This window comes from Telmatherina bonti (genome assembly GCF_933228915.1).
Source record: "Telmatherina bonti genome assembly, chromosome: 15".
Taxonomy (NCBI): Eukaryota; Metazoa; Chordata; class Actinopteri; order Atheriniformes; family Telmatherinidae; genus Telmatherina; species Telmatherina bonti.
Genome location: NC_136613.1, coordinates 20,138,838 through 20,166,748, shown reverse-complemented (window position 1 = coordinate 20,166,748; position 27,911 = coordinate 20,138,838). Strand labels below are relative to the sequence as shown.

The following is a 27,911-nucleotide window of genomic DNA, read 5'->3' as shown; positions in this document are numbered from 1 at the left end:
TTTAGTCACATATTTTGTCTATGTTTTCCTGTTGTTTGCTTTCATAAATACACCAATTAAGGATTAAACTTGTTTTGCAACATTTCTTCTGAAGCTTTATGTATTTTCTTTTTAACACTAATTAAAATGTACATAGAAAAGTCTATTTTGTGTACACAAAGTCTCATTTACACTGTATCATTACTTTTCAGAAACACTTTTACTACATTTGATCATATTAATAAATAATTCCTTTAACAGGTACTACTACCTTGCATTTCGGGCTCATCAGTTGCCTGAGACCAGCCGCGAGAACGCTGTCGCCATACTGGAGCGGGCCAAACTTGAGAACTGGGTACTGGGGCAGACAAAGGTAGGGAAATTTGAGTATGGCATGTTTTGTTATTGCACGAAAGCATATATAAACACTAACAAAAAGGGAAATATAAGCTTTAGTGGGGACTTAACCATGTTTAGGATGTTGTAACCATGGCTAAATGTCCTCTTAGGTTTTTTTAAAGTACTACCATGTGGAGCAGCTGAACCTGCTGTTGCGAGAGGTGATAGCTCGGGTGGTGGTGATGCAAGCTTACACCAAAGGCTGGCTTGGTGCCCGACGTTATCAAAAAGAGAAAGAAAAGAGAAGCCATGGGGCCCTTATCATTCAGTCGGGTAAAAGTTTTCCTGTTTAATTAACATCAAACAGCAATAATTCAAACACAAGTAAAAGAAATATGCAAATGAGAGAGGAATTCGGATGTTTTATTTTATCACGTAATGATAAAATGTTTGTGTGTGTTTTTTTTTTTAAAGAATGTGATTATTAGTTTCTTAGTGACCTGTAGCTTGTTGTGTGTATGTGTGTGTCTGTGTGTGAGAGTGTTTTCATAAAAGAGATAGTTTGATAACCACAGCTTGACCCATGAGGGTTAAAAGCAATGCTTCAGAGCAAACAATAAGACCTTGGTGAGTTCAAAGAGATCCATCGCTCTGCCACCTGGTTTAGCAGTGTTTTGAAGTGGGATCTTGTGTAGTTTGTGCAGTCTATTTTGTTCCACAGAGATGGCTCTTTTGCACACACACACACTTGCAAATTGTTTCTGTTTCTTTTTTCTAGCCTGGAGGGGTTATGTTGCACGGCAAAGTTTCAAGAAAATGAAAAAGGAGCGAGAAGAAGCTGCAATCCACTCACAGTCAGGTGAAATAAGTGTTTATATTTACTTCCAAAGTTCATCATAGAGTCAAGTTAAGATGTCTGTATTGTGTAATGTAGCCTCGTGTCCCGTGGACATTTGTAGCAATTTTTTCTCCATATCAAAAGTACTGGATAAAGGCCAGAAAACCTTACATCTGCATGTAACACCTTTTTGATCTCCATGAGTGGCCTACGAAATAGTAATAATTAATTAATAATGCATACAGAAAAGCTTTTGAAAGTTTGGGCAGCATTTGGTCCCCATGTTTCAGAAGAACAGTGCATACTGAGATCCTTTTTTTTTCTCCTTTCATCTCTTTCCCAGTAAAGGCAAGAGAGGGGCTTATCCCTTCTGTTTCCTCACCACTTCCTCTCTCAAATTCCTGGCCTATTACACAGCTCTCACATACCAGAAACAAGATGCCTTTTTATACTGTCAACCTTTTCATCTGAAATGTAAATTAATTCTTACTCAGTGTGCCTTGACGAAGATCAAAGTGGGCACATTAACCTTCCCACCCCCCCTCCCCCCACCCCCTCCCCCCAAATCCTTGGAGCCTCTCACTGGAGGACAAGAGAGGGTGCCAAAAGGGGCAGGAGAGAGGAGGGCTGGGGGAGGAGATTTGGCATTGTTTCCCCTGGCTCTCTTAAGGGCTGCCCTCATCTGGCACATGGAGCATCTCAGTCGCCTGCACACCTTGTGTAAATGTGCTCCATTAAACCCTTGTAAATAAAGCTGCAGAATGGGTAAACATGGTTTTGGTGTGAGGAAAGCCTCCCTGTCGCCAATGTCTTTCTTTTCACTGAAGCATGTTTGTGTGTGGCCGCCGGGGTTCACGGGGGGAGAACCTGAACCTGACATAAGTGGGGCCTCAGCCCCCCGGCGGAGCACTCCAGCACATTCACATTGTGTGTTCTCTGCAGCTTATAGCCTTTGAGGTGGGCTGCATTTGCATTTTGAAAATAAACAGATGCCTTTCAAATGTATGAGCCTGGTGGCTTCTCAGATCTCAGCGGGGCCTCTGGGACATGCTCACCATCGATCAGATTAGACCATGCAAAATACAACCATTGCTCAACAATGTACTTGAGCTTTCTTTTCCTGTGTATATAATTTTACCAGAAAAACACAAAGCGGCTTGACAGAGTAACTCAGCAGGCTCTGTTTACCATGCATCTGAGCACAAAATATCTCCATAATCTGACAGTGTTTTCCTACTGTTGTAGCAGAGTCGTTTAATGCATGCTAAATTTATTTCACTTCAATCATTGCAACCTTTTTTTTACACACAACACTGCATTTATTCAGTTGTGTTAATTCCCTTTAATTACATTTAATAACACAAATTAGTTTAGAAGAATGTCAGGTGAGGAAAATAGTTTTCTGGTCATGTGAGAACATGTCTCACACTCGCATCCTGTGCAGCACACAGGGGCCATCGGGTGCATCAGGACCACGGACCCCAAAGACACAGATGTTACCCTGAAATTGAAAAAAAGACCACCAAGAAGGAGCAAATGGGGTGAGCTTTGACATCCTTCCTCCTACAGGGTCTGTTGTCTCTGACAGCATATTTTCCTGGAATTTGTTGTCATTTCTTTGTTCTTTATTGTGCAGACAATAATCATAAAAACGGGCTAAAAATAAGATTATCACTAAGATAGATGTAGAAGCAAGAAATCTCACATGCTGTACCTGTCATTCACTCATCTGTAACACTTCTTGATGGGCTACTTTTATCCTTTAATGCTATGTTGTTTCACTCTGGAGGAGAAAGCTCCTCCTTGTGCACCGCCTCTCTTGGTTTTATAAATGTAATAAATAACTTTCCACCAAGATAGCACACTTGTCTGACCACAGAAGGGGTTGGGCGCTGCACTGGTTTCCAGATGTACAAGCAGAGGGCTTTGTGTTTATTCAGCATATAGGCAGGCCAGTCATTAAGAACGTATGTGCGAGGCAGGACGGCATCCAGTGACTGAACGGCAGCACATGAGGTGTTGATGGCAGCTTTAAGCTTTGTGTGTTATCAGTTACCACAAATCCCCTTGAAATTTGTCTTTAGTGATTTTGGATGAAAAGAGTCTTATCATAGTTCCCTAAATAAATAAATAAATAAATAAACATGGAAATTACTGTGTGGGGCTGCAGAGAAAATCATACAACCTCTTAAACCATGAGCAAAAAGTCTTTCACAAATCTTTGGTGATCATTTTTTGGTCAACATTTCTCTCCAGACTTCATCTCCAAAATACCAGATTTACACATCTGAAAATGTTATGCTTGTTGTATACTCAAACTGAGCTGAGCCTCATTGGGGATTTTTCTCTCCATGTTTACAATCATATTCCTTGGTGAGAAAAACTTCAAACCTCCACTTAACAATTCTGTTTAATCAGTGTTGGAATCTCTCCATATATATTTATTTTGACATGATCTGGCCCATTTTCCTCCTGTCAGATCTATATTCTCACCTACATGCTGTTCTTTTCCCTTTTGATACCCCTCCCTTCTGCCATGCATGAATTTGGGGTTTGCATCCAAACAGCAGAGCCTCCAGTTGCATCACAGTTTCCAAACTGGATGAGGTTTTATTTCTCGAGACTCGGAGCATGACTGCAACTGGCACAAAGCTTTGTATGTACAGATGTTGTCTCTTTGGTGTTTGTTTTTTTAATAATGCAGCAGAAGTGATCATGCACAGAAACTATCACCATCCTGTGCTCTGCAAATTGCATAATCATGAACAAGTTAGTTCTGCTGTAGACTAAAGGCATCTTTTCATATGTTACACAGATAATTTGTGGGTTTGTTTTTTTTTTTTTTTTTTTTTTTGACTTTTTGTAATATTCGAATTGTTTATTATTTCCACAGGTACAATGTAAAAAGTAAAGAGGCACACACAGATGACACGCATGAGGGAAACGTAAGTTCCAGAATATCAATGAGCATTTCCTTCTGCCTTACTTTAAGGCTTTGTGTGTAAAATGCTGCTCATCTACAAAGCAGCTTTAACCCAGATTATTCTTTGGGAATTTTTTGAGTCCTTGAGACAAAAGAGTTCTCTTGCTCCAACCTCCATCTCAACGGAGAAGACAGGGTGGTACAGGAACGAGAGAATCAAAAGGCTGGAAATTCACGGCTGAGAATAAATGCTCGCTCTTCCCTGAGGTGATTTGTCTTTGCGCTCCTCTTTCTACAGATGTTAGACCCCTTTTTTAGTAAAGACCTGAGGTTCTTTGGTAGCACTTTGATATCCTGCTCGGATTCAATATGTGAAATAGAAGAGCCACTCCGTGACTTGGAGCACATCACAGTCTTTGAAGTCTGATCCAATTTTTGCTGCTCACCATTTGATGTTGAAAGGATGAAATGAGGAAAATGTACAGTTTTTGCCAGTAACTCTGCTGAGCATATGTAAGATTAAAAAAGCAAAATCCTTTGGAGGATGTACTTAGAAATGTTAAGCAGATTAATACTTTCCTATAGCTCTTTTATTCAAAGATAAAATTAAATATGAGAGGAAGTCTGTATGTGCTGTTTTTACTCTCACAATTAAGTCAGTGTGGTGCTGTTTGCTAGGAGGTAGGGCCACTAAAGGGGGATATGCAATTGCATTAGCATTTGATTAACATTGCAAAGCACATTAATGGGTTTGAGTTATAGGAGTGCCAAATTGTAAATAAATGAATGCAGCATCTACATGGCTAAATTGAAAAAAAAACATATTACAAGGCATGCTTTAACTTGTATCTATTCATCCAGCGCTTTCATTGAGATCACTCTGCTGGGTTTGTTTACGCCTCCTCCTTTCAAGGTTGGCCCTGACAGCCGAGACAGACAAGTGAAAGACATCAAGAGAGACAAAGGCAGAGCAGAAGACAGTGTAACGAAGCCTTGCAGGGAGACAGCTAGACTGCAAGACATGCAGTGTAAACAAGGTAAGCCCAAGCACAGAGCTGGCGGGTGCAGGTAATTACACAAAGAGACAGCAGAAATCCCGCTTTAATGGATAAAGTGCCATTTTTAATACGGGACCCCTTTCAACCTTTTCATCCCAGCCAATCCTCTGCTGCCATTCTTTGTTGACAGCAAAAGAGAGCAGCATTATGGGCGATCATTTCTGTGGTATTTTAATAACCCAGGTCAGCTCATCGTGAACATCTTATGGCAAGTAGGGGGGCTTTCAAAGTGGCATGAGCACTTCAAAGCTCTCATTCTCCCACATGGCGGGCCCTTCACTAAGGATCTCATCAGTGACTCTAATAGACCTGCGCAGCAACGGTGACAAGAAAATACACAAACCCTGATTTGTTGAACATATGTTTGGTTTGCTTTTTGCCCCAGGCGATGAATTACATTAATTCCTGCTGCCTGGAAGGCTGAGTGGGTGGCTTTGCAGGGAGCCTCCGATCACGTCTGTCACCCAGCCCACCACTAGGGCAGCCTCTGTAATGGGAGCCCGGCCCTTCATTAATGTTATTAGAAGGGTATGGGGTAAGAGGCCGAGGTGGAATGGTGTTTAGCGGTGCAGCTGAGAGATTATGAGGATTAGACATGATAATGTAACACAGACAGGGCTCTCCAGCGGGCCTGGGATTAGTGTCAGCACGCCACAGCAGGTCTGGGTTAGATAGCGGCTAATTCGGTAATGCTGCATACAGGTGACCCTCGCTCCCAGGCATCATGCTGCTGAGGGGAGGCGGTGTTTGATGAATTTATAATGTCAGCATGATTATGGAGGGAAACATTACATTTTTCTCAAATATGCATTTGATTTTGTATTACTGAAACGTTCAGTTAATGGTCACAAAGTTTTGACAGAAGAATGACTTCTCATGAGAACGTTGTAGTTGATGAAAAGGGACCATTTATTTGCACCAATTGTATAGTTTCTTGAAACATAAAATAACTCAATGATTTTGACTGTAATATTTTATAAAAATTTATATTGTGTTTGACCTTTCAAATTTGGTGTAGTGCCATTCCTCATGTTGCATCTAATGTTCACAATCTTAGCTGGTTTTGGCTTGTTGTTTTTGTTTGTTTTGTTTTTGAACCTCTTCATTACTGGTTTAAATAACCTTATGTTTGCATAACAATGAGGTGCTGAGATTAAAGGATTTTCATAGACATGAAAGGGAAACAGCTGTTCTTGAAAAAAAAGGAAACGATTGAAAAAGCAAAAAAAAAAAAGAGAAAAAACTTTATTTATTCATTAAAATAATTTAAAATTTAAGTCAGCCATCAGAAGAAATTATTGTTTTCCAAGCATTTTGTAATCTTACGCTCTAAATGGGGAAAAAAGACTAAAACAGATTAATAGCTTGAGAATTAAACACTAATAGGATTCATTTTACAAACACTGAGTGGTAAAAAAGTATTTTGTGGTGTTTATTGGAACCTCATCAGATTTATCTGGGGGTTTCGATGTCTTAATTCCCAACTTGTAAACTTTTCTCTCATCATCTTTTTTGACATTTTGTTTTCAGGTAATCTCATAGGTTTATACAGACAAAATCTTTGAACACCACAAAAAGCCAGTCTGTCCATATTTAAATTTAGTGAAAAATAAAATTGACTACACATTGTGTGTGAAGAGCGCACACACTTTCAGATCCTCATCATCGCCTGTTTTCCTGGCTCGTTTTTGTGGCAAGGTCTGCTTGTGGCATCTTCAGGAAACCCCATTTGAATATGTTGAGCGAGGCCACGGTGGCTCAGGCACCCAGGGCACACTTTGATCCCTGCAGATCTGAGGGTCTTTTTTTCATCCCGAGGTTGAGCGAGTCATGGAAGCCTTGCCCTGCCAGATGTTTGGAGACCAGGCTCCTTCCTGTGTCTCATCCTGCTATCGCCTCTGGTGATTGTTTTGGTTCACTTGGACTGGAGCTCGACCTGGACTGTTTCAGGACACCACTGGAGAAAAACAGAAAATTAGCCATGGAAATCAAATTACTCCACCCCTCCAGACACTTGTGCACAAACACATGCTTTGCACACTGCTCCCATGATGCTAAAACACTGGGGTGTAATCTGACGGATATTGGCTTCTTTTTTCTACAAGATTCATCAAAGTCTGGATAGATCTGTTTCTTTGTAAATTTGACACCAGACTAATAGATTGTTCTCACTCTTAAGGCAAACGCCCACAGTACTGTATTTTATGGTAAAAAGAGAGCATTTAACCGCTTTGTTCTCCAGGCATTCTCAACCTTTGATTTCCCATGTTTTGTCAGTCAAAAAAAAGTTACACAAACGCTGTGCAGTCATGTAAACTGCACATGCAAGAGGATGTCACCTCCCGTCACCTGTCTCCCAAGTCTGAATATTAATACATGTTTGAAAATGAGAGGCGTGTGCAGAAAGAAAGCCTTTGCTAGCAAGTATTTGATATGATCAGAGTGCTGCTTATGCTCCTCAGCGTAGTAAACAGGATGGTGCCGAGGATCAGTCAGAGCTGACTTTATGGTTTATGAAAGCTGAGCTACTTATGTTAACAGGCTTTCTGAAGATTATAGTTGTGGTAAACATACATGTCAAGAGAGAGGCAGTGATAAAGTGGAGCCACAACACAGAACCCAATTACCTCTGTGCTTCAGAAGGTAGTTAACCTGGTTGTTTGACAGGTTGAAACAACAAGTAGAAATAGGAAGATACTTGAGGTATTGTTGACTTAATGGCTCCAGTTACCTCCCCTCAGTGCATAACATGGTATGGTCAATAAGAATTGATTTTGTTTGTCGCTCTAAGCTTTTTCTTAGCTTTACAGTTGCAGCTCGGAGAGCTCATTGGAGAGGGAGAGCCACACTGAGGTCATCCCACATTTGCGAGTACATCTCACTTTCCTTCCCCTCACTCCCGCCTTCAGCCTTTTAAACATCTTCCCACATGTCCTCCCACAAGTTTTTCACGCACCAGGTGCTGCTCCATAACCACCAGCTCCGCCAAAGCAACAGCATCACTGTATCAACATGCATCTGCCAGACAAATGATCCACCCTCTCCATGTTCTCTAGACAAATACTCTCCCACCCTCTCACTGTCTCTCAGGCTTTTGATTTATCTGTCTGCCTCCATATTTTGCCACTTCTCAACCGGATGCCTTCAGTTTTAGGCAAATTACAGGCTCGACATAGCGGCAGCAGAGATTTGGAAGGGATAGGAAGACTCAACTTAACGGAAGGAGTTGCCTCTGTCTGACGCTACCTACATAATCCTCTTAATGTCAGTGGGAGTAGTTAACAGGATGTACTTCCAAACTACTCATCATCACTATTTCAACAGAATAATCTTCCCAGACATAAAATCAAAGTGGAAAATAATACTCAGAGTTCTCTATGATTTTGCTCATGTAAATTGAGTTACTTAATGTACTTTTGAAAAGTTTTTTCCAAACACAAAACCTCATTAGTTTGTCATTGTTATTGATAGGTCGATGTTTCAGTTTATAAAATGACTAAAGAATCCACTGATCAGAAGAGAAAAGGATGAAAAGATTACGTCTCCTTTGCCCTGTTTATGGTTGCTTTTCTTGCTTTTTCCTGTCATCCTTGAGATGACTTACTCTTTAGTCGTCCTGTTGTGTCAAAGATAAAAAAATGACATCTTTTAAAGGTTCTGACAAACGATTGACCTCAACAGAGATCAGCGATTTCTCACCATCACCAGCATTTCTTCTGGAGTCAAAGTTCCAAAATCACTGTCAGGAGAAATGATTGATTTCAGTGTGAAAAATTGCTTGTAAGTAACAACATCCTCTTCTTGCATTAGTGAAAACAGATGTAGGAACTGCCCTCTTCCAGCATTATCTGTGAGATTTGATCAGTTTGTCCTCTAATTCAAAACACACGAGTTGCCATGTACGACTTATCCAAAATGACAAAACCTTCCTTGAAAAGTTCTGGAAATTCTTTTCAGCTTCAGATATCTGTTTGTACTAATGGATGTATTTGTTCATGCACATTTTTGCATGCATCTGGGTTTATGTGTGTGTGTGTGTGCATGTGTGTGAGAAGAGGCTGTTGTGAGGTAAAGAGAGGGTCTGGGTTGCACATGCTTCATTTAGACATCAAAGACGCCTGCTGATGATTTTTCCTTATAATCCATGCCTTTTGGTGCCTCTACTCCCTCCGTCTGAATAAACAAAGCCCAAGTGGTTCTCTGTGGTCTGGGAATAGTCAGGTGATTGCTGCACATGATTTTTGGAGGTAAATCAATACATCTCTCATTTACTCCACTAGAAATCCCTTTTAGCGGCTCTTTTATGTTTCTAAGGAGCATTCTGGTTTTCAAGAGATTTCAAAGTGGTATTTAGAGATGTAACACGACTCTTCTGCTACTCTTTGAAAATGAAAGAGGCACCTATCATGAAAATAATCTTAGCCTCTTTTTATCTTGCGAAGCAAACATGTACAATATGTAAGTCTCTTACTGTGAAGTGCAAACTCTGCTTGACTTTCTTTTGAAAGGGAGGAATCAATATTGCATGGAATGCGCTGCTTCTGTATTCCCAGTTGACTATTATTTCTCCCCACCCCAAACAGCAAACCTTACCCACGATCATTTAGCAAACCCCGATGTGAGCCACTGTCTGACCCCTTCCCCAATTTGCCTACCAGTGTCCAGGCTTTGCTCCCATGCCAGAGGCCAGTTTGGCAGCCTCCCTGCTTGTAATATATCTGCAGGAGCAGCATTCCTCTGGGGCTGGCCGGGATCAAATGACAGTGATTTCCCAAATAGAGGAGCAGAAATGGGAGGCCTGACCCATCCTCTGATCTGCTGCACACTCTAATCGCTCCGGGTCAGAATGGATAAATTGAGAGGCTGAACTTAACAGATCTGCAGACGGAGATCCAACAGCTGGGAAATTTTTAGAAAACATCAGTGTTTATGTGTGTTTGTGTGTCTATATATCTATATATATATATATCTATATATATATATATATATATATATATATATATATATATATATATATATATATATATATATACATAAATATATATATATATATATATATATATATTATATTATAGGTTAGAAATCTTGCATGTGTAATCACAAACATGTAAAATACTATTTTTAAAGGTGGCCTACTCTTGATAAGACTACCTGACATGTTTATGATTTTCGACCTCCCACAGTACAATTGGATGCAAGAACTGTTAAAAAATAGAAGTCAGAACAGTGACTGGGACAAAACACAGTTATGCTTATTGTGTCTACTGTGGCGCCCCAGGCAGAAAAATTCAGCAAAATCTAGACTTTCCGAAAACAGTCTCAAGTGCATGTACTAAGTTTATTTTTAATCCATCCAAGTGTCGCTGGGACATGTCACTTCCTACTAAGCAGCTTTGAAACTGGTTATAGTTGGCCAAAATATCTGATAAATATGGTGACATTTGAATTAAAGCAAATCTTGTTAAAATGTGACCTTCATGGGTTTAAATTGACCACGAATGGCAGGTTCTTATTTGGAAATATTATATGATGAGCACAAGATGATGTCTTTTGTCATTGTTATTTACATTGGTATCTAGCTAAATAATAAAAGGATCATTGAGACAATTGCAATTAATAATGATGTATTGACCAATGAGAATCCCTAAGAGAATGCAGACCTTCACCAAGCCTTTTGTAATACAGATGCCCTATGATTTTATTTTTTAACTCTTCAAGGACATAAGAATGAGTAACTTGTTTTAAATGCTTTGAGGAATTTTCATGGAAAAATGCATTTGATCATCTAACTCATTCTTACATTATTAGCAGAACAATTTTCAATGCAGAGATGCCTTTTAAGATGTAAGGTGTAACTATTTTATGTCAATTTATTTTTCCTCTGTGTTTGTTAAAAAGCTATGTCTCAGCATATTTTACAATCAGTCTCAATGTGGGGAAAAAAGGGTTATGATTATACCACACCAAGCAATTTTTGTTTGAGAAATACTTCTACCTTTTTCTTTCCATGGATATTTTACTCAGAACTTGAGATTTTCCCAAATATTCTCAAATACTCACTTGTAATAAGGATTCAGAGTGCACAGTTAGCACCTCCAAGGCATGATAGATAAGATTCATGGTAGAAGTTGGCTAATATCTCAGAACTGACAAGAACTTTCTGGGCAGTAACAAAGTGTGACTTTAGTAAACCTGTGCTGGTTTGAATAACATCAAGGAAAGATTGAAGGGGTGGAGGGGAACCCTGCTCTTTGATGTATAGGATTGAGATGTGATGAGGTCTGTTCAAAGTGAGTACAAAGTAGTGTTAAGATGGAAAGAGCAAATGCAGCTTTAGTCAAGGTGGAGACGCAGAGGTTGAAGGAGATGATGAAGAAATGTCCTGTCTCACCCGAAACAGAGACGAAGAAGATGAAACGTTTTCCGGCATTAAATATAGATGATTCAGTGTAAAAAAGTGTCAGAGATTTTGTAACCTGTGAATCTTGAAATCCTGGGTGAGCAATGGTGGTGAACTTAGATGATTGTCTTATGCTTGAATTATCACTGAGCTAATTATGTTCAGATTTCACTGTCTGTGGTGCAATGAATAATTCAGTTTTCAGTACACGTTTTACACAATCAGAGGAAACAACCTTACGCTGTCAAGGATTCATTCATCCACTGGAGGAGAACCAAGATGAGTGGAAGATAAACCGTTAACGTCTGTTAACAGAGAAAAAAGCAGTGTTTGGAGTTGGAAATGGGATGGTTAAAATCTCAAGTTTTTGCAGATATACCAAAGTAACTTTCAAGGTGGTAAAACAGTAGAAGCAGATATATCACTACTGGATCACATTCAGTTCCCTCAGAGTCTAGAAACTACTGTACAACAGATGTTTTGAAAATATGAACATCACTTTATCACCAAAGAAGAAAAGCCATGTTATAATTTCGTATGAAGCAATAGATTAGTATGAATATTGATTGTCCAAAGAATTAACTATTCCAGGCATTGCATCATAGTTGAAGCTGAAAACAGGTAACACATTAGACAGCATGAGTTTCATATATAGTACATGATGAAGACATAACAGTTTTAATTGGATTTTATAAAGGCAAACTGGATTTTTTTTTTGTTTGGTTTAGTTTTGTCAAAATGGTGAAAATACTTGATCATGTGAATAGAAATTGGGTTACTGTGTTTGGTTGCCCCTAAATCTGACATTGTAACTTATAATTAGAAAAAAATTCTAATGTTGTCATCAATCTGTGGTCAGAACATGATACAGTACACATTTACTTGTACAACATGATTATTAGTTGGATCACAAAAATTTGCTGTCTCATGTTTTATTCATATCTACTGTTATCCAGCAGCTAGTTTATAAGTGACCAAAAAAGTTATCTGGCCACAAATTACAAGGAACAACTGAGAAAATTAGTTTCATTTTAGTAAAATGGTATTTTTAAAGGAAACATTTTGTGAAATTTCTTAAATTTAGATGAGAAGTAAAGACATGTCTGCATGATAATACTACGTAGTCTGCAGCAGGTTTTGTTAGCTTGCTTAATATCTAACTCAGTCAGAAGGCAACAACAACTTTAGCCAATGAAGCAGTTTCCAATAGACATGCTTCCAATAGACTTGACATGCTTTTCAAAGTGCTTTGAATTCTAGAGGCTTACTACATTCACTCTGATTTTATCAAATCAAAAGAAAGTATACTGAAGATGAACGAATGGCTGTACACATATCCACAGCCACACATGCTCTATTCACAAACAACTGGACTGACAATATTATATTATTGCTAATAACATGTATTCTTATTAATATGCTGCTTTTGAGTTGCACAGTCAGAAGGGGTCTTTGACATTTCAGACAAGACCAGGCTAACTCTTTACTTGGTATGTGGTCCATTAGAAACTGCCAAACCTGAACTTGTATATGAGCAAATAACCACCTTTTTACTATTATGTGTTACAGCTCTTCATCTACTCATGTCAGCAATCTAGAAAAAGGTTTGCTTTTTAACATAGGACATGACACATTTTACTTAGTAAAAACATTGAATTTGCTTGAAGTTATTACATTATTTGTCATAATGCTTTCAGTTGTTAGACGTGTGTTACAATCTGCACTCTTTTGGCTCTTAGTTCTTTGCTAGTGAAGGTAAAAACATCAAATGAGTGTGTTTTTGTGGGCTTTTTTCTGCTTGCTTCAGTTGCAGCAGTGAAGTAAGTATAAGCACAACCTGCTATGCACTCAAGACGAAATATAATTAAATGTGGTTTATTTGTAAAGATTTATGTAATACCATGCAGCTATTTAGTCACCTTATCAATGAAATTGCGTAATCTCAGTTAAGTACATTTAAGAATGTTTCAGTGACTTTTCTGCCATGCAGATTAAAAAAAAAGTCAAGGGCAGATTTTGTTTACTGCTGCTGTCGTCATTGTCAGTATCTTGTTGATGCTTGTTGTTTTTCCTGCTTGGATCTGTGCCCTCACTTTTCCTCTGTTGCAGGTCCAGTGATGAAGCTGCAGCAGAGAACTCCTCGTCGCCGTGGCCAGCAGCCCAAGCTGCTCAACAGCCCTGAAGACAGCCTGTACTACAACCAGCTAAATGTGAGTTCAAAGTGCTGATAAAGGCCTTTGTCTGACTTTGGTTCCACATGATAATACAATTAAACCTACCTGTGCCAGACCCTGGAGCCCCACCCCCACGCTTCTCTGCCTCTTGTCTTGAACATGTGCTTATGCTCTTTATCTGTTGCTTTCATGTCAGGATGTCTGCCTTCACGGTGAATAATTGATGTGGTTTATCAAAGCTGAGCAAGATGCATGCTTCATCAGACTCACTTGAGCCCTTTGATCAGAAAAAAATTATGCTGTGACTTCTGATATTATCAGCATCTGCTCGCATTCAACACAAAATCACTTTGAATTAAAAATTAATGACTCTCTGCTCATCTTTTGACTGTGTGCTCTTGGCCCTTTCCTCAGAGAACTCTGGATTACCAGGGGATCAAGAGGAAGCCGAGAAAACTTGGGTAAATAACTGCTTTCCTACTTACAGCAACTCTAAACAGAGCAGGCCCTTTGTGGAATCTGAGAATCCAGAAATGGAGTTGTTTTCTTATAATGTAAATGGAGATCTGAAAATAACAGGCTTCTTATGAGAAGATGCTCTGCATCATTAGAGAGCGGGTTACATATAAGGCCTTTGTCAGCATGTTAATTTTAATTGTTGAAGGCCTGACTTGCATTTGTTATATAAATGACATTCTGCTCAGCAGCAGCAGCTTAAGACAATACCTAAACGCCTCATCTCTGCAGTTACAAATATTGTTTTTACTTGAAACGTCCATCACAAAAACTTCATCACAACTCTCTATCCAGCTAACTCCTTTTCTTGTCTTCTCTCACATCACAGTCAAATCAAAGTGCTGGATGGAGAGGATGAGTACTACAAATTACTGTCAACTGTGGAGTCAATCCCTGAGGAAGAGCATGCTGCTGCCTCCCCTCCCACCCTTTCCAGTGGGCCTCTCGTCAGTCGGAGCTGAGCCTCACAACCATGTCAGCCGGTAAGACAGACGTGTAGGCAGACACTCCAAAGAGCATCCTCTGTGTTGGAAGTACTTTTGGTATGTGGAGCAAGTAGCAGCATTGCAGGATAAGCGACATGTGCAGGCAACACCATCATCTGTTAATGAGGCTTTAGAGGAACAACTTATGCATCATCAGTCATGTGGTGTACTGCCACTTTCTCCTACTATTCGGGATTTATTGACCTGATGCTTTATAATAGTGAGACACGAAACGTATTTGAGAAAGATGTGTTTAAAATCTCTCAGACGAGCACATCGAACTTTCTCCTGACTTGCTATTTTGGTATTTTTACAATATAGCAAGATTTAAGATTTTTAATCTGCAGAATATACAATCCTGCTAAATTTCTGTGAAATGGTACAGATATTCCATCAATAAACAACTTAATGACAGTTGATGTAAAAATAGAAAATGTTATCATGTAGAGGGAGGGATGTACTCATTCATGAGGGATGTACTCATTCAGGAAAACCATTTGTGAAGTCACAACAAAACTAGAACATCACTCATATAATAATGTGATCTTCTTTCAGAAGTTCAGACTCTGTATTGTTAAAATGAATGTTTATTTTTGTGAATCATGTGTTTGATTGTGACATGTTGGACATAACTATTCTTTGGCTATATATATATAATATTTATATGCTTTCCTAATTCATTGATTGATCTATTACTTGAGCTCCTCTCTAGATTAACCATAAGAAACCCTTCTTTTTGCTGGCACCTTGCCTCGAACCTCCTCAGTGTTAACCTGAAATGGAAATATCTACCTGTTTTCAAACATTATGTCTCTTGTCTAACTCTGATTGGGAGACAAATCCTTGTGAAACCCAAAACTCTTTCGACGAGTTCTCCCACTGCGGGTTGCCTTTAGTTAGAGGGGCTTTGTGCTGTCTGAGAGCTTGAATCACCACACAGAGCTTCACAGAGCCTGAGCCAGACCTCACTTTGAATTTCACCCTAAATACAGGAATTTTCTTTTAAGATGTGAAGTGTCGGAAATGCAGGGCTGGCGAGTTGATTTGTAGAGCTTCTTTTTTTTTTTTTTTTCTTTTCAATTTGCATATCATTTACTGCATCTCCCTTTGTTGACACCCGAGGGCCTGAGTGGAGATTTTGATCTTAATAGGAAGAGTAGGGTGGTATGACTGAGGATCTCATCCTCCTTATGCTCAGCGGGGAAAACATTAGAGCTCTGCCTTGATAGCAAGACCGGCTTCACTTAGGTTCAAACTTGCAGGAGTCCTGGTGGGTTTAAAGAGGCCCAAAGTGTTCATCAAATCTAACAGCTCAGTGCTGTGAAGGTCAGTGTAAGGTTGAAGCGCTGAGGATTGACTCATCACCATCACATCAGTGGCTATCCAATATGTGTTCAGTCTTTTTTCTTTTTTTTAAACATGTTGAACTGAAATGTCTGATAAGATTGATGTAGTTTATACTTGTTGCACATCACATTTAACATAGTAAGGGGGTGTGACTACTGGTTTTGTGGTTTAAGCCTGTAATTTCCAAACCGTAACTGTTCTGTTTGTTGCTTTGAGCTGCCACAGTCTTTGTAGCTGTAAATCAGATAGTTGGGAAAAGCTGATCATGTAACGTAACCCCATCTAAGTAAAACAAATAGTCCCAAAAAAGCAGTTGAGTTCTTTAACTGAGCAAGATCTAATGTACCCCAGTGTGTTGCAGGAAAAACATGTGTTTTTATGCAAAATGATGGCTTCAGTCATTTTTCATAACGGCTTTTGTAAGAGCATTTATTTTTAATTAGAGCGGCAAAGATTTTCTATCTAATAACTTTCCCGTCAAATAGAAATTGTGTAAATAAAAAGTAAGAACTCAAAGCATTCATAAGTATACCATTTCAAGTAATGACTACAGCTGAATCAGAATAAAAAAAAATAAAAACATTGTTGCCTTTTTTTTTAAATGAACTAGTGTAATTAAACAGTTATCTTTGCAGCATATAATCATATTTTACTCTATAAAAATTCAAACGGTAACAGCCCAGACCACTGGCGGTGTTATAATGTGGTATCACATTTAGTTCAGACACTTTTCACCTCCAGTCGTAGCCACAGATCCTGCAATAATTAAGATCCTCGTTGTGCATTACTCCCTTGCTGGGATAGTTGGTACCTCTGAAGAGCAGTCTGAAATAGGTCAACCCAGCACCCTGTAGTGCATCTTAAAAGTACACTGAATCAATTAAGTGTGATCATGCTCCCTTGATTATTTTGGCCCTGTTTTACCATAGAGAGGAATTTCAAATAGGCTCACTAGCTTGAATAACAAGGTTGGACTGTGGTGACAAATGGTGCCAGAGTGGGTGTTTCTTCCCCTGTTTTTCTCTGCCAAATTAGGTCCCTGGCTGATTGCCTGCTTTAGCATATGAGAGGAGGTGAGCAGAGGTGTGCATGTAATTGCCTCAGATGCTTGATTGTGTTGCAAAAGGCAAATGTTCTGAAATGCTGGTGTCATTTCTGACCTGAGTAACAGAAGCTGCTGGTCTTTTTACAGGTCTACAGGCTAGACACTGAGGGACAGACACAGTGTTAGGTTGCTGTTCAAGGCTTAACACCTGTGTTTTCTTTAATGTTTTTTCGTAAATCCACCTCACTCTTGTTTTCCCTCATTAAATCTGACAACATCTGGTGTGCGGGAGAGGACTCCTTTAATGTGGCTAACGTTACTGCTGGTGTTATTCCTACCATTTTAGCTATTTGCTTCATGTGCTGCACGTTCATTAAAGTTGCATCCAAATGCTGTTATTTAAAGTTTTAAGCCTCCCTTATGAAAGTCGCTCAAGTTGCGGCCTCAACAAATGATGAAAAGCTTGTATTTTCTAAAGAAGCATGCTTACCTTTTCACCTAATAGTGATGTCTCACTTCAAAGAGAGAACCCGATTAGGCCAACATTGTCCTCTTTCTATATCCTTTGAGTTCAAAGGGAGAGTTTCAATACAGCAGCTCATGTGCAACCTCCTCAAATACTGTTTTACTGCATTTTGTATGATTTTTTTTTCCCATGATTTTTTTCTTTTTTGCTCACTAAAATATATCACACTTTAAAGTGTTTGTTAAAAAAAAAGAAAAGCTATTCAATTGTAAAGATTTAATATATAGCCTTGCTTCTTTATTGTTCTTGAGAAACTCTTAAGGGAACAAGCAAGTACCTTTAAATGTCTACAAACTGTGTTGTGATGTTTTTCTCCGGCTAGTGACTGAGGAGAGTAAAATACATGAGTGTCAACCAGATGTCGGATGTATTTGGAGAGCTCAGAGCAAAAGAGAGACAGAAAAAGACGGCATTAATAAAGAAACTGGTTGAGCTGGGAAGAGGCACAAAGAGTAAGAGGTATGGAGGAAGAATGACATAAAAGAGTCTGTTGAGTACATACATCAAAGCTCTCTTAATGACAAGGGATGCCATTAGGGTTACAGTGGCTTTTGTTTCAGCTTCCTCTCACCTGCAGTTTGTTGAGGAGCTTCTATGCACTGTTTTGTTGTGCACATTTGCATGAATTTAAAATACATGCAGGCAGGGATAAGAGTTTGCTCCTGGCTGCTTATCTTGGAGGTGACCAACTGGTTTGGTCTAAATTACAATCTCCTTTTCATTTAAAAAATCTAGCTTCTCCCTGTAAAGGAGAGAGCTTTGACAAAGAGCAATGAACAGAGTATGGAAAAGCTGCCTTCCTTGATGTTATTAAATTTATTGACTCAAAACTTTTTGTGCTGCCTCCGGTGCTGGAGCTCGATTTGACAAATCAGAGCGTGAAATTATGATTAGCCCCTCTCAGTTTGTACACAGAGCGGGGCACTAGCAGACTTGGCATGGCCAAAGGTGTAACCTGTTTTGTTTTGCCCCAGCATTGCTTTCCCAGATGGTGGGACCAGCTGCCATTGAATAAACACTGGTCTGGTAACAGTGTGAGAATTACCACGGCCTTGTTTCTGTTTGGGATGCATAACAGAATGCTTGTTGGTTTCTGGTCGTTGCCAGGAGGAACTGGAGAGGTCACCTGCTTCCCAACCAAACTACCTTTTGATTAAGATTAAACAGATATTTGTTTTATTTGTTGAGCTTTTTGGGGTTTTTTTTTGTTTTTTTTATAAATCTGCACTGGGAGAACTGTTGCAGATAGATTTATACAAACATTATTATTATTATTATTTTTTTTTTAAATATGTTAGAATAAGTTCTATTTCTTCAACATTTTTTACTTATTTTATTTTCATTATATCTTGGTTGTTAGAGATGTCTGCTGTTATGTCTTGCCTTGCCAAATGAACTTCAGACTGTGTGAAAATAGTGGTCTTAAACATTTATTCCCAATAAATGCAAAAAGTTGTTCTTAGTTTTTAAGCAGTAAATCTTAAAAGCAAACAAAGATATCAAGTTAATATTTGTTCTCCTTGTCTTTAACAAACTTTTCTGTGCTCCTATACAAGACGCAGGTGGCTTTATCTACTAAAATAGTCGGTGCATATCTCCACCGAAGTGATAGTGTATCATTACAAATATTAGATACATTACCAGTCAAAAGTTTGGACACACTTTCCCATTGGATTTAATGGGAGAGTCTGTCCAGACTGTCGGCTTGTAGTGTGTATCACCAATACTTTCTGAGCATGAGAATCAATTGTGGACATTGATCTGAAAATTATCCAGAGTACTAAATACTGAACATTTCTTTTCCCATGATCAAAGTGAATTTGATTTTTAAACACTGAACATCCAAAATGTACTGAAAATGTGTAAACCTGATCTCGCCTTTACAAAAGAAACTAGTACATGTGCTTCTTAGAGGTTTCTCCTTCACAAAGAAAAAATTGAACAATGCTATTTTAAAATAAATTGTTGACACAATTTAACACTAAATGAAGGTAATTTCTTAAATTCAGGAGAAGAAATAATTTTTTTCTTTGCCTTTTATATATGTTTTTTCCCTCTTCTTTGTGCATGTCTTCTGAGGCCAAGTAACAGCCTGCGTCAGACTTAAGTGTCCACAAGAGGAAAAACATTTGCTCATGGTTATGTCACTGCCACGCTGCACCAGTTAAAAGCAACATGAAAAATATATGTTTTTTTGTTTGTATGTTCTTTTTTTTTTTTTTGCTAAAACACACTAGGGTGGCAACTTATGTAAGGGATTTCCAGCCCAGGAAATAGATCAGAAAATAATACTGAAAACTGTATATATAATAAATGTACACAAGTTCTCCTAAAAGCTTTTATCTGAGGGCTATTTTGCCCATGACATTGAGGTTTGAAAGTGACATTTTTACTGGAAGTGTACTGCACTGGAACCCTGTACATCATCTGAGAGGGGGCAGATTTATCCTCTTTAAGGCTGGATTAACACACTCAGGGTGGGCTGAGCGAAGGTAAAATGACCTGTCCCGCCTTACGTGACCCGGGGCCAATCCTGCATATTGCCAAGGCTTTGCTGTTTGCTCTTGAATATGCAGCGTTCCCCATCTTCATAGGCTCGGAAGAGAGGGGGGAGAAAAAAGAGTTGTATCGCATTGCAGGAAAAATTAGTGAGACCAAAGTTGGAGTTTCTGTGTGTTGGGGGCTGCGAACAATGGCAGCTTTCTGTCAGACAGCAACTTCAAAGGTCTGCTGAGTGACTGCTCTGAGTTATACTTTGTTGTAGATCACTGAGGAAATTCACAGATGTTTTCTCATACGAGACACCATTATAGCGGCTCAAGTACCCAGTAGCCTCAAGCATCTCTTCCCCCTCTCCCCCGTCTCTGTCTCTCCCACATACTCACCATCATCCCACCCCCCAGTCTCAGAAATCTCTTGTATGAGACAGATGTGGAACCTATTTTTTCTCCAACTGTCCAGAGAATATGGAAAGTTAAAAAGGGTTCGTGTTGTGGCGTCGCTCTGCGACTCTGTCAAATCTGCAGTCCTCACTGTCAGTCTGCTCAGGATGTCGAGATGCCCCCTTCTTTTCTTTCTTTCTTTTTTTTTTTTTTTTTTTTTTTTTTTTTTTTACATCTAAAGTAGATCTGTGATACAAGATGTTAATCATTTAGCCCATATAATTATAGTGGTGCAAATTTGGAGAGTAATAATAGAAAGTATTTTCATGTTTTGCAAAATGGATACGTAACGATACTTTTTCCTTTTTTTCTTGTAGGTTGCCTTCTTCACATTTTCAAGCAGAACCAAAAGCAACTAAAGCTCAAGATTTCACTTAACTTCTATTGTAAATGATTATTTATTTCTAGAAAAATGCCATTTTATATGAGTCAAATAAATATCTTTAAGCAACTGATTTTTTTTATCTTCTTTTTATTCAGGGGGTTTGTTTCTTGTTTCTTTTTTCCCTCAAAGTTTTAAATGAGTATGTGAATGATGATGTAGGTTTTATCCACTACAGACATGAATACAGTCAGGATTGTGATGATTATCTATTTTAAATGTTTTGCGTATTTTTAGTTTAGATTTATGACATATCTAACAGGGTAATTAAAGTTTTTAACTTTTTGTCAAATGAACATGTTTTAAAAAGACTAATAAAATAAACTGCTCTGTACATTGAAAATGTTCATCATTAGACAGCAACCTGTTGAACTTACAGAAGATTAATTTAGTCTGAAACTCAGATTATTGACAAAGTTATGTGATGACGCAGATTTTAACTTCCTTGTGAACTTCCATTTTTCTTAAAATTTCTTGCAATAGTTTACTTCCTCTTTTTGTTTTCCATCAAAATTACAAGACTGGAGCCTGTTTTACTTCATGCACAAAAATACAGATGGCAGTTCTGACTGATCATACAAACAAAGTTATTGCAGTGTGAGTTTCTTAAAGTTAATTTACCATTGAGTACTGGAAGGGAAAAAATTACTTTAGTCAAACCACTGCTGAGGCAACCCTGCAAAACTTGAAGTCTGACGATAAGGTTTTAAAGGTTTGAAGCAAGGAAATTACCCCAAGGACATTCTGAGACTGGACAGTGTGTGAAGCCCACTGCTATGAATATCTTGCAAATTGTGTCAAAGTCCTGCCCAGCCACATCCCTTCCTCTGCTGGAACTCTATTGAGATGCAGAAAAATGTGGGTACCTGCATTTAAAGTTTAAACCAGCATCTCAAAAGAAGATATGAGTAATTTGTTAATGCTCATGAGATTCACATATGGGTGAAATTTGCCGTGTCCTGTGAGCTCACATTAAAAGCTGATTTTTGCATAAATCCACCCCAAAATTAAGAATGTGTGTGTCATTTCAGAGTGCACGATGACTGCTGCTGTTGAGGATGACAGAAAAATCTAGATTTTGTTTTCCAGTGGATTCCCCCTCTACGTCAGCAGTTGCCTGGTTTGACATGAAAGAGCAGATTATAACATGACATTTATCTGACATTTAAACCTGAAAGCAAAAACTGGCAGCATTTTGCCACACAAATACAAACCTTAATAGACTGTAAAAAAAAATATTTACTGCTGTTATCTGAGGAAACTGGTAACTGTGTTAGTAGAAAATCTAGCTTTTAGCCTCTTTGCGTTGATATAATTTGTTCCAGTTCGCACAATGCTTGTGCACCAGTAAAGTTCATTATGAAACTGGACCTGGCTCTTAGGATAAAGACAGACATACAAGTGTAAACTTATTGGACTAATATATTTGGCTGATATTAAAGGAATGTTATGCATAACCAAGGATGTGCTCCTCCACTGTGGTGAACTCACTGTAAGTATCACAAGGCAGAGCTTATATCCACGCCTTCAAAAGTGCAGTCAGTTAAGACATTGAACCACCCAAAAGGTCTGACTTCCGCCACACACACGTTGTCACATGTAGAAATGTTTTAAATAATATTTATAGTAAATACAAACAATGTTATTATCAAATTCATGTGCTGTTTTTTTCCCATCGACATGGTTTTATCTTTGTATTTAAAACTTGTAAATATCCATTTATGACCACTGAATATTAACAGTGACTAGCTGAAATATTTTATTTTATTTTAAATGATAAACACCAGATAAAGGAATTCTTCAAGATCCATTAGCTTGTGAGTAAAGTCTTTTCATTTCTCCATCAGCCAATATATGAGCTTTCAGCTCTGAGTCCCTTTTTGTCAAACTTATCCTCATCGATAACGTGTAAGCAACATGTATGCAATAACAACTGATCTTGTTAATGGTTATTAATTATGTTTTAATTAAACAGACTCTGTTATTAAGATACATTTTATTTGCAAATGGATAGTAAGTGTTTTTTTTCTTTCAGTTTAAATGTGTATAAATGAGGTGAAACAAATGCAAAGCATCTCAAAGTAAAAAAAAATGTCTGGAGGAAGATAAAGACACATTTATATATTTGATTACATTAATTACTTCTTATTAAACAATAAAAAGTAAATTAGTCATAACTTAAAGGTCACTGTTACAAAGTGGGATGCAATTCTCAAATATGAAAAATCCAACATCTCAGGTGTAAAAGAGCCACCACAAAAAGTAAACATAGTTTTAATTTAATATGATGTGATATGTGATCCAAAGCAGTTTGCTCAGTTTTTGCATACTTTCATGAGTTTCATTTGTAAACATGGTTGCCATAACTTGTTGTAAACAAGGTTAATCTCCTCTGTTTTCTTTTTGTTTGTGTGTAACTATGCTACTCTTGCAGCCAGTGCTGTAGTTTAACATGGCTCCAGTACAGCCCAGCAGGACACCCCTTTCCCTCATGACTGTGTGTAAAGCCGTGGGAGAGGACTGGGAACATTAATCCCTTCAAAGGAACAGATCTAATTCAAAATCTGCCGCTCCAAACTAGTTGAGAGGACAGTGATTGTTTCTGCAGGGAAGCCAGATAAAGATCAGAGAGCTGAACTACAACTTCCATTTCTTTAGCTCAGCTACAAAAGTTTTGGATATTATCTTATGAAAACTGCATACTTTTGCCTTCATTAAATGTTCTGAAGCAAAAACAGAGATGTTATTACAGGATGCATTGGTTTAGGATGTTTGCAATATTTGCCTCATACACCTGTATTTTATCTGGATTCACTACTTCCTAAGTTCATACATGTTCTGCTGATCTGCACACTCATATGCACACTCATACTGACACAATTAAGAATCATAATTGAGATGTCCACATTTAAAGTGTAAAGATGAATCAGAGGTTCTTTACGTGGAGTTTAAAGAACACATTGTTTAAGTTGCACTTTAAGGTGCATTCACATGAAGGACCTGCCATGAGTTTTTCTGCAGGCTCTCGGTTTGTCAGTGTCTGTTTTAATGCTGAACAAAGACGGGAATTTTGGGTGAGCTGATAAAACAAGTGATTGGAATGACTGAGGGAGAAATAATTCAGAGGGCATAATTAAGTGTTTAATACCAAGTTGTAGTTCCAAGACACAACAAAGAAATTTAAATTCAAATTGGAAATGTAAAAGAGACGCAGATTCTTCACAGATGAGAACTTTGTGTTGAGTCACTTGATTTGGTCTCCTTCCTCCATCAAACATTCAGGCAAGCTCTTGGAGATCTCCAGAGATAACAATGTCACATTGTCACATAGGGTTCTGCTACAAATCCTTAATTACAAAAAGAGGATCAGATGACTACAGCATCCAATACCGGGGTCTCCAGGCGGCATGGGGGTCTTTGATCAAGAAAATCCAATTATTTGTGTATATACATTTCCCACATAGTGATTACTTCATTAATTGTCCCGCCTTTATCTCCTCCCTTCCCAACCCCCCTAATAATCAGCTCCTTTATCCAGACCAACAAACACACCATAGGAGCTTTGTGGATTCAAAGGATTTGCTTTCCCCTCTCAAAGAGCCGCTATTCTTTGATGATTGGGCAGCGGCAAACTTCAAAGTAATAAATCTTATTTCTGACTGGCTGGCGGCCCACCAAAGTCCTTATCAAATTCTAAGAAGTGATCCCTCACTCTTCAGATAGACCAAGGATATATCGGAGAGCGGAGGCACGAGGAGAGTGAAGACCTGCTCGACAAGACATTTTACAGCGAATGCACATATTCTTCTAAATTAGCGCGTTTATTTTGTTCTTATTAGTTGCATTGCGAGGAGGTGGAGGACGCTAACCATGGCAGCAGTGGCTGTTCTACGGAATGAGACACTACAAGCTTTTTTGCAGGTTTGTTCACAAGTTGTTCTTTTCCCACTTCAAGAACTTATAGACTTTTATATTAGTATGAATTTAACTTTGAGCTTCGAGTCACTCATTTTCAGTAAAGATTCAAGTGGTAAAAGTGTGTCGTCATAGTCTGGATATGTGAGGTTTCCCTCAACATAACGCCAACTTTTATGTCACATCATCACGATTCAGAGAAGGTTTGAAATAGATTTTAAACAGATTAAAGCGGAGCGACTCAAATGACTTAAACACTAAAATAATATTGCTTTATTTAGTGTGATAACTATCTTTTTGGGAAAATGTGTTGAATGTCGGTTGTGATATATAAAACGCGTGTCTCTGTTATCCAGGATCGAACTCCAAACTCTTCCCCGGAGAACTGTAAGCACTCTCCGCTGGCTCTCCTGGCGGCCACTTGTAACCGGATCGGGCATCATCACGGATCCAACCCGGCAGATTTCCTCCAGGTCCCCTACGATCCCACCTTGGGCTCCCCTTCGCGTTTATTTCACCCATGGACTAACGAGGGAAACCCTCAAAGCAGCCTGGCCAGCAACTCCACTTTCGGACTATCATCCAAGCCCCAGCTGTCTGCGCACATCCAGAGCTCCTTCAGCTCCCATCACGAATTACCCCTCACCCCCCCGGCGGACCCCTCGTACCCATATGACTTTTCTCCCGTGAAGATGTTACCTTGCTCCATGCAGTCTCTGCAATCCTCCTGCCCCCCTACCTACGTCCCTGCTGTCAGCTACGCAGCACCAGCTCCTATTCCTCCCGCGATGCCAAGTTTTGTCACGGGACCCTCCGGCCTTGTCCACCAGCAGCAGAGACAATTGTCCCCAAATCCTGGGGAGGACATTCCGTGGTGGAGCCTCCAGCAGGGGAACCATGTCAGCCACTCGTCCTCACTGGCTCCCCACCGCTTCCAGCTGCAGAGAAGTTTGGTTCTGGGACATACGGACTTTGCGCAATATCAGACGCAAATCGCCGCTCTGCTGCACACAAAGTCTCCACTCGCGACTGCGCGACGATGCAGGAGGTGCAGGTGTCCAAACTGCCAGTCCTCCACGTCCAGCGACGAGCCCGGGAAGAAGAAGCAACACATTTGTCACATTCCCGGCTGCGGGAAAGTTTATGGGAAAACTTCTCACCTCAAAGCGCACCTGAGGTGGCACTCTGGGGAGCGGCCGTTTGTGTGCAACTGGCTGTTCTGTGGCAAGAGTTTCACCAGGTCTGATGAGCTGCAGAGACACCTGAGGACTCACACTGGGGAGAAGCGCTTTGTTTGTCCGGACTGCTGCAAGAGGTTTATGAGAAGTGACCACTTGGCAAAACATGTCAAAACTCACCAGAATAAAAAAACCAAGTGCCACGACAAGACACTTGATCATGTCAAAAGAGAGGACGTAAGGAATATGTTGTAACACGTTAGTCATGTGAAACAATAGACAATAAATAACATAGTGCAATACAGTCAATCCGTTAGTTAAAATGCACTGAACTGCATTTTTATAATCCTTTTAGGTTCTTTTCTTTTTATTGGTTTTCTTGCACCCTGACAATAGTTTCTAACATTGCTGGTCTGTGTAGCACATTTTTTTTGTACATAATATAAAGTTTCATAATTTAATTTGAGACTATGGAGAAGTTAAAGGTCATAAGTTTGAATTCACTGTCTATATCATATCAAGGAAGACAAGTTTTCAACTTGTGTTTTGGATCATTGTCTTCGGTGGAAGATTTCACTCTCCTTGTAAATGATATTTAATAGCTTTTGTTGAATGAAAGTGTCTGTTTTTTGCTCCATATGGGGTGTTTTTAAGCATGCTCTTGAAAAGATCTGCTATTGTTGACATGACCCAAATACTGTGTGAGAATAAAAGTTATAACATTTTCCTCATCTCAGAAGAATTCATTCAATATCCCTCAGTTATATGAGTGATGAGGCGTCCAGAAGGCTTTATCTGTGTACAGAGATGCCACTTGAAAAATGATGTGCGAGTTTGTAAAGTGTTGCTGTTGTCAAGAGTTTTACAAATAGTAAAATCCAGCTATCCATTTAAAAATATTTTGTTAAATAAAACTGGAAAATAAACTGATTTCCATATTAATTGTCATCCCTTGCAGTGAAGAACTTCAAAATGTATTTTCAACCTGCAGGTTACAGTAATAAAAGAGTACAATGTTTAGAATTTTGGCTGATCTGAAAGGAAAAAGAAATTTAATTGAAATCCCATTTTGTTGTGGTCTCTTTTTAAAGCAAACCGAGCACTGAATAAAAAAACAACAGAAAGGTGAGTTGCAGGGAAATGTTGGAATATCTTCAAAAATAATTACTGTACACTGCTTAAAAAATGTACGAAACAGGCAAGTATAATAAAAAAAAAAACAATTTGAGAGTCGACAAAAAAATGAAAATCCTCTTGAGCGCTTCAAATGTACATCTTTTCTTTTCACTGTTAAACATGCAATAAATCCTACAGTTAATTTGTCTGACATTATGGTGAACTTAAAAGACACTGATGTAATAATACTGTCTTATGGAGGTGTTCTTATTTGTTTTGTTCCAGCCTTTCTTTGTTGTTCTTCACACTGTCACCAAGCTGAGATTGGGATCCATAACTAGAGAAATTTTTGTCAAATATTTCTGGATTTCTTATAAGATGTGAAGTGGTTACCGCTTAATGGAAATGTGACAATTACCGAGCACAGAACACATGCCACTCATTTTTAGAGTTTAAACTGCACCTCCTCTGACATTACAACACCTACATCAGGTGCCACATTCGTTACTCATCCGCTACAGCCTTTCTCAAAGTATGCTCTTGATTTCTGGTCACTTATAAAGAATTTCACATTGAACTCCTTCACCCACTTTTTAAAACATTTTGACCCTCTCAGGAAAAAAAAGAAGAAAAATCCTCAATTGTCTAACTTTAAGGCTCATCGTTCCTTATACTGACCAATATGAAGAAGAAATAATGAACTCTTCAGTATTTATTAGATAAAGAAGATAATAAAGTGATTCAGCCA

General features: G+C 38.8%; 2 protein-coding genes across 2 annotated transcripts in view; both read left to right on the top strand.

Moving 5' to 3' along the window:
* Positions 1-14,688, top strand: part of myo3b (myosin IIIB) — a gene marked incomplete at its 3' end in the record, with an annotated part of 52,620 nt that extends 37,932 nt beyond the window's left edge. Inside the window, exons 27-35 of the mRNA XM_079254694.1 lie at positions 241-352; positions 489-651; positions 1,097-1,177; positions 2,601-2,697; positions 4,235-4,346; positions 4,993-5,116; positions 13,647-13,747; positions 14,126-14,172; positions 14,556-14,688. Of these exons, the coding sequence (XP_079110820.1) occupies positions 241-352; positions 489-651; positions 1,097-1,177; positions 2,601-2,697; positions 4,235-4,346; positions 4,993-5,116; positions 13,647-13,747; positions 14,126-14,172; positions 14,556-14,688 (970 nt within the window). The remainder of the gene's footprint in view (positions 1-240; positions 353-488; positions 652-1,096; positions 1,178-2,600; positions 2,698-4,234; positions 4,347-4,992; positions 5,117-13,646; positions 13,748-14,125; positions 14,173-14,555) is intronic.
* A 10,073-nt stretch (positions 14,689-24,761) lies between these two features.
* sp5a (Sp5 transcription factor a) lies at positions 24,762-26,302 on the top strand (the record flags this gene model as incomplete). The annotated part of the gene is made up of 2 exons (XM_079254357.1): positions 24,762-24,875; positions 25,226-26,302. Exons 1-2 carry the CDS (start codon positions 24,825-24,827, stop codon positions 26,300-26,302), a joined length of 1,128 nt encoding a protein of 375 aa, XP_079110483.1. The 5' UTR covers positions 24,762-24,824.
* Positions 26,303-27,911: the final 1,609 nt, after the last annotated feature.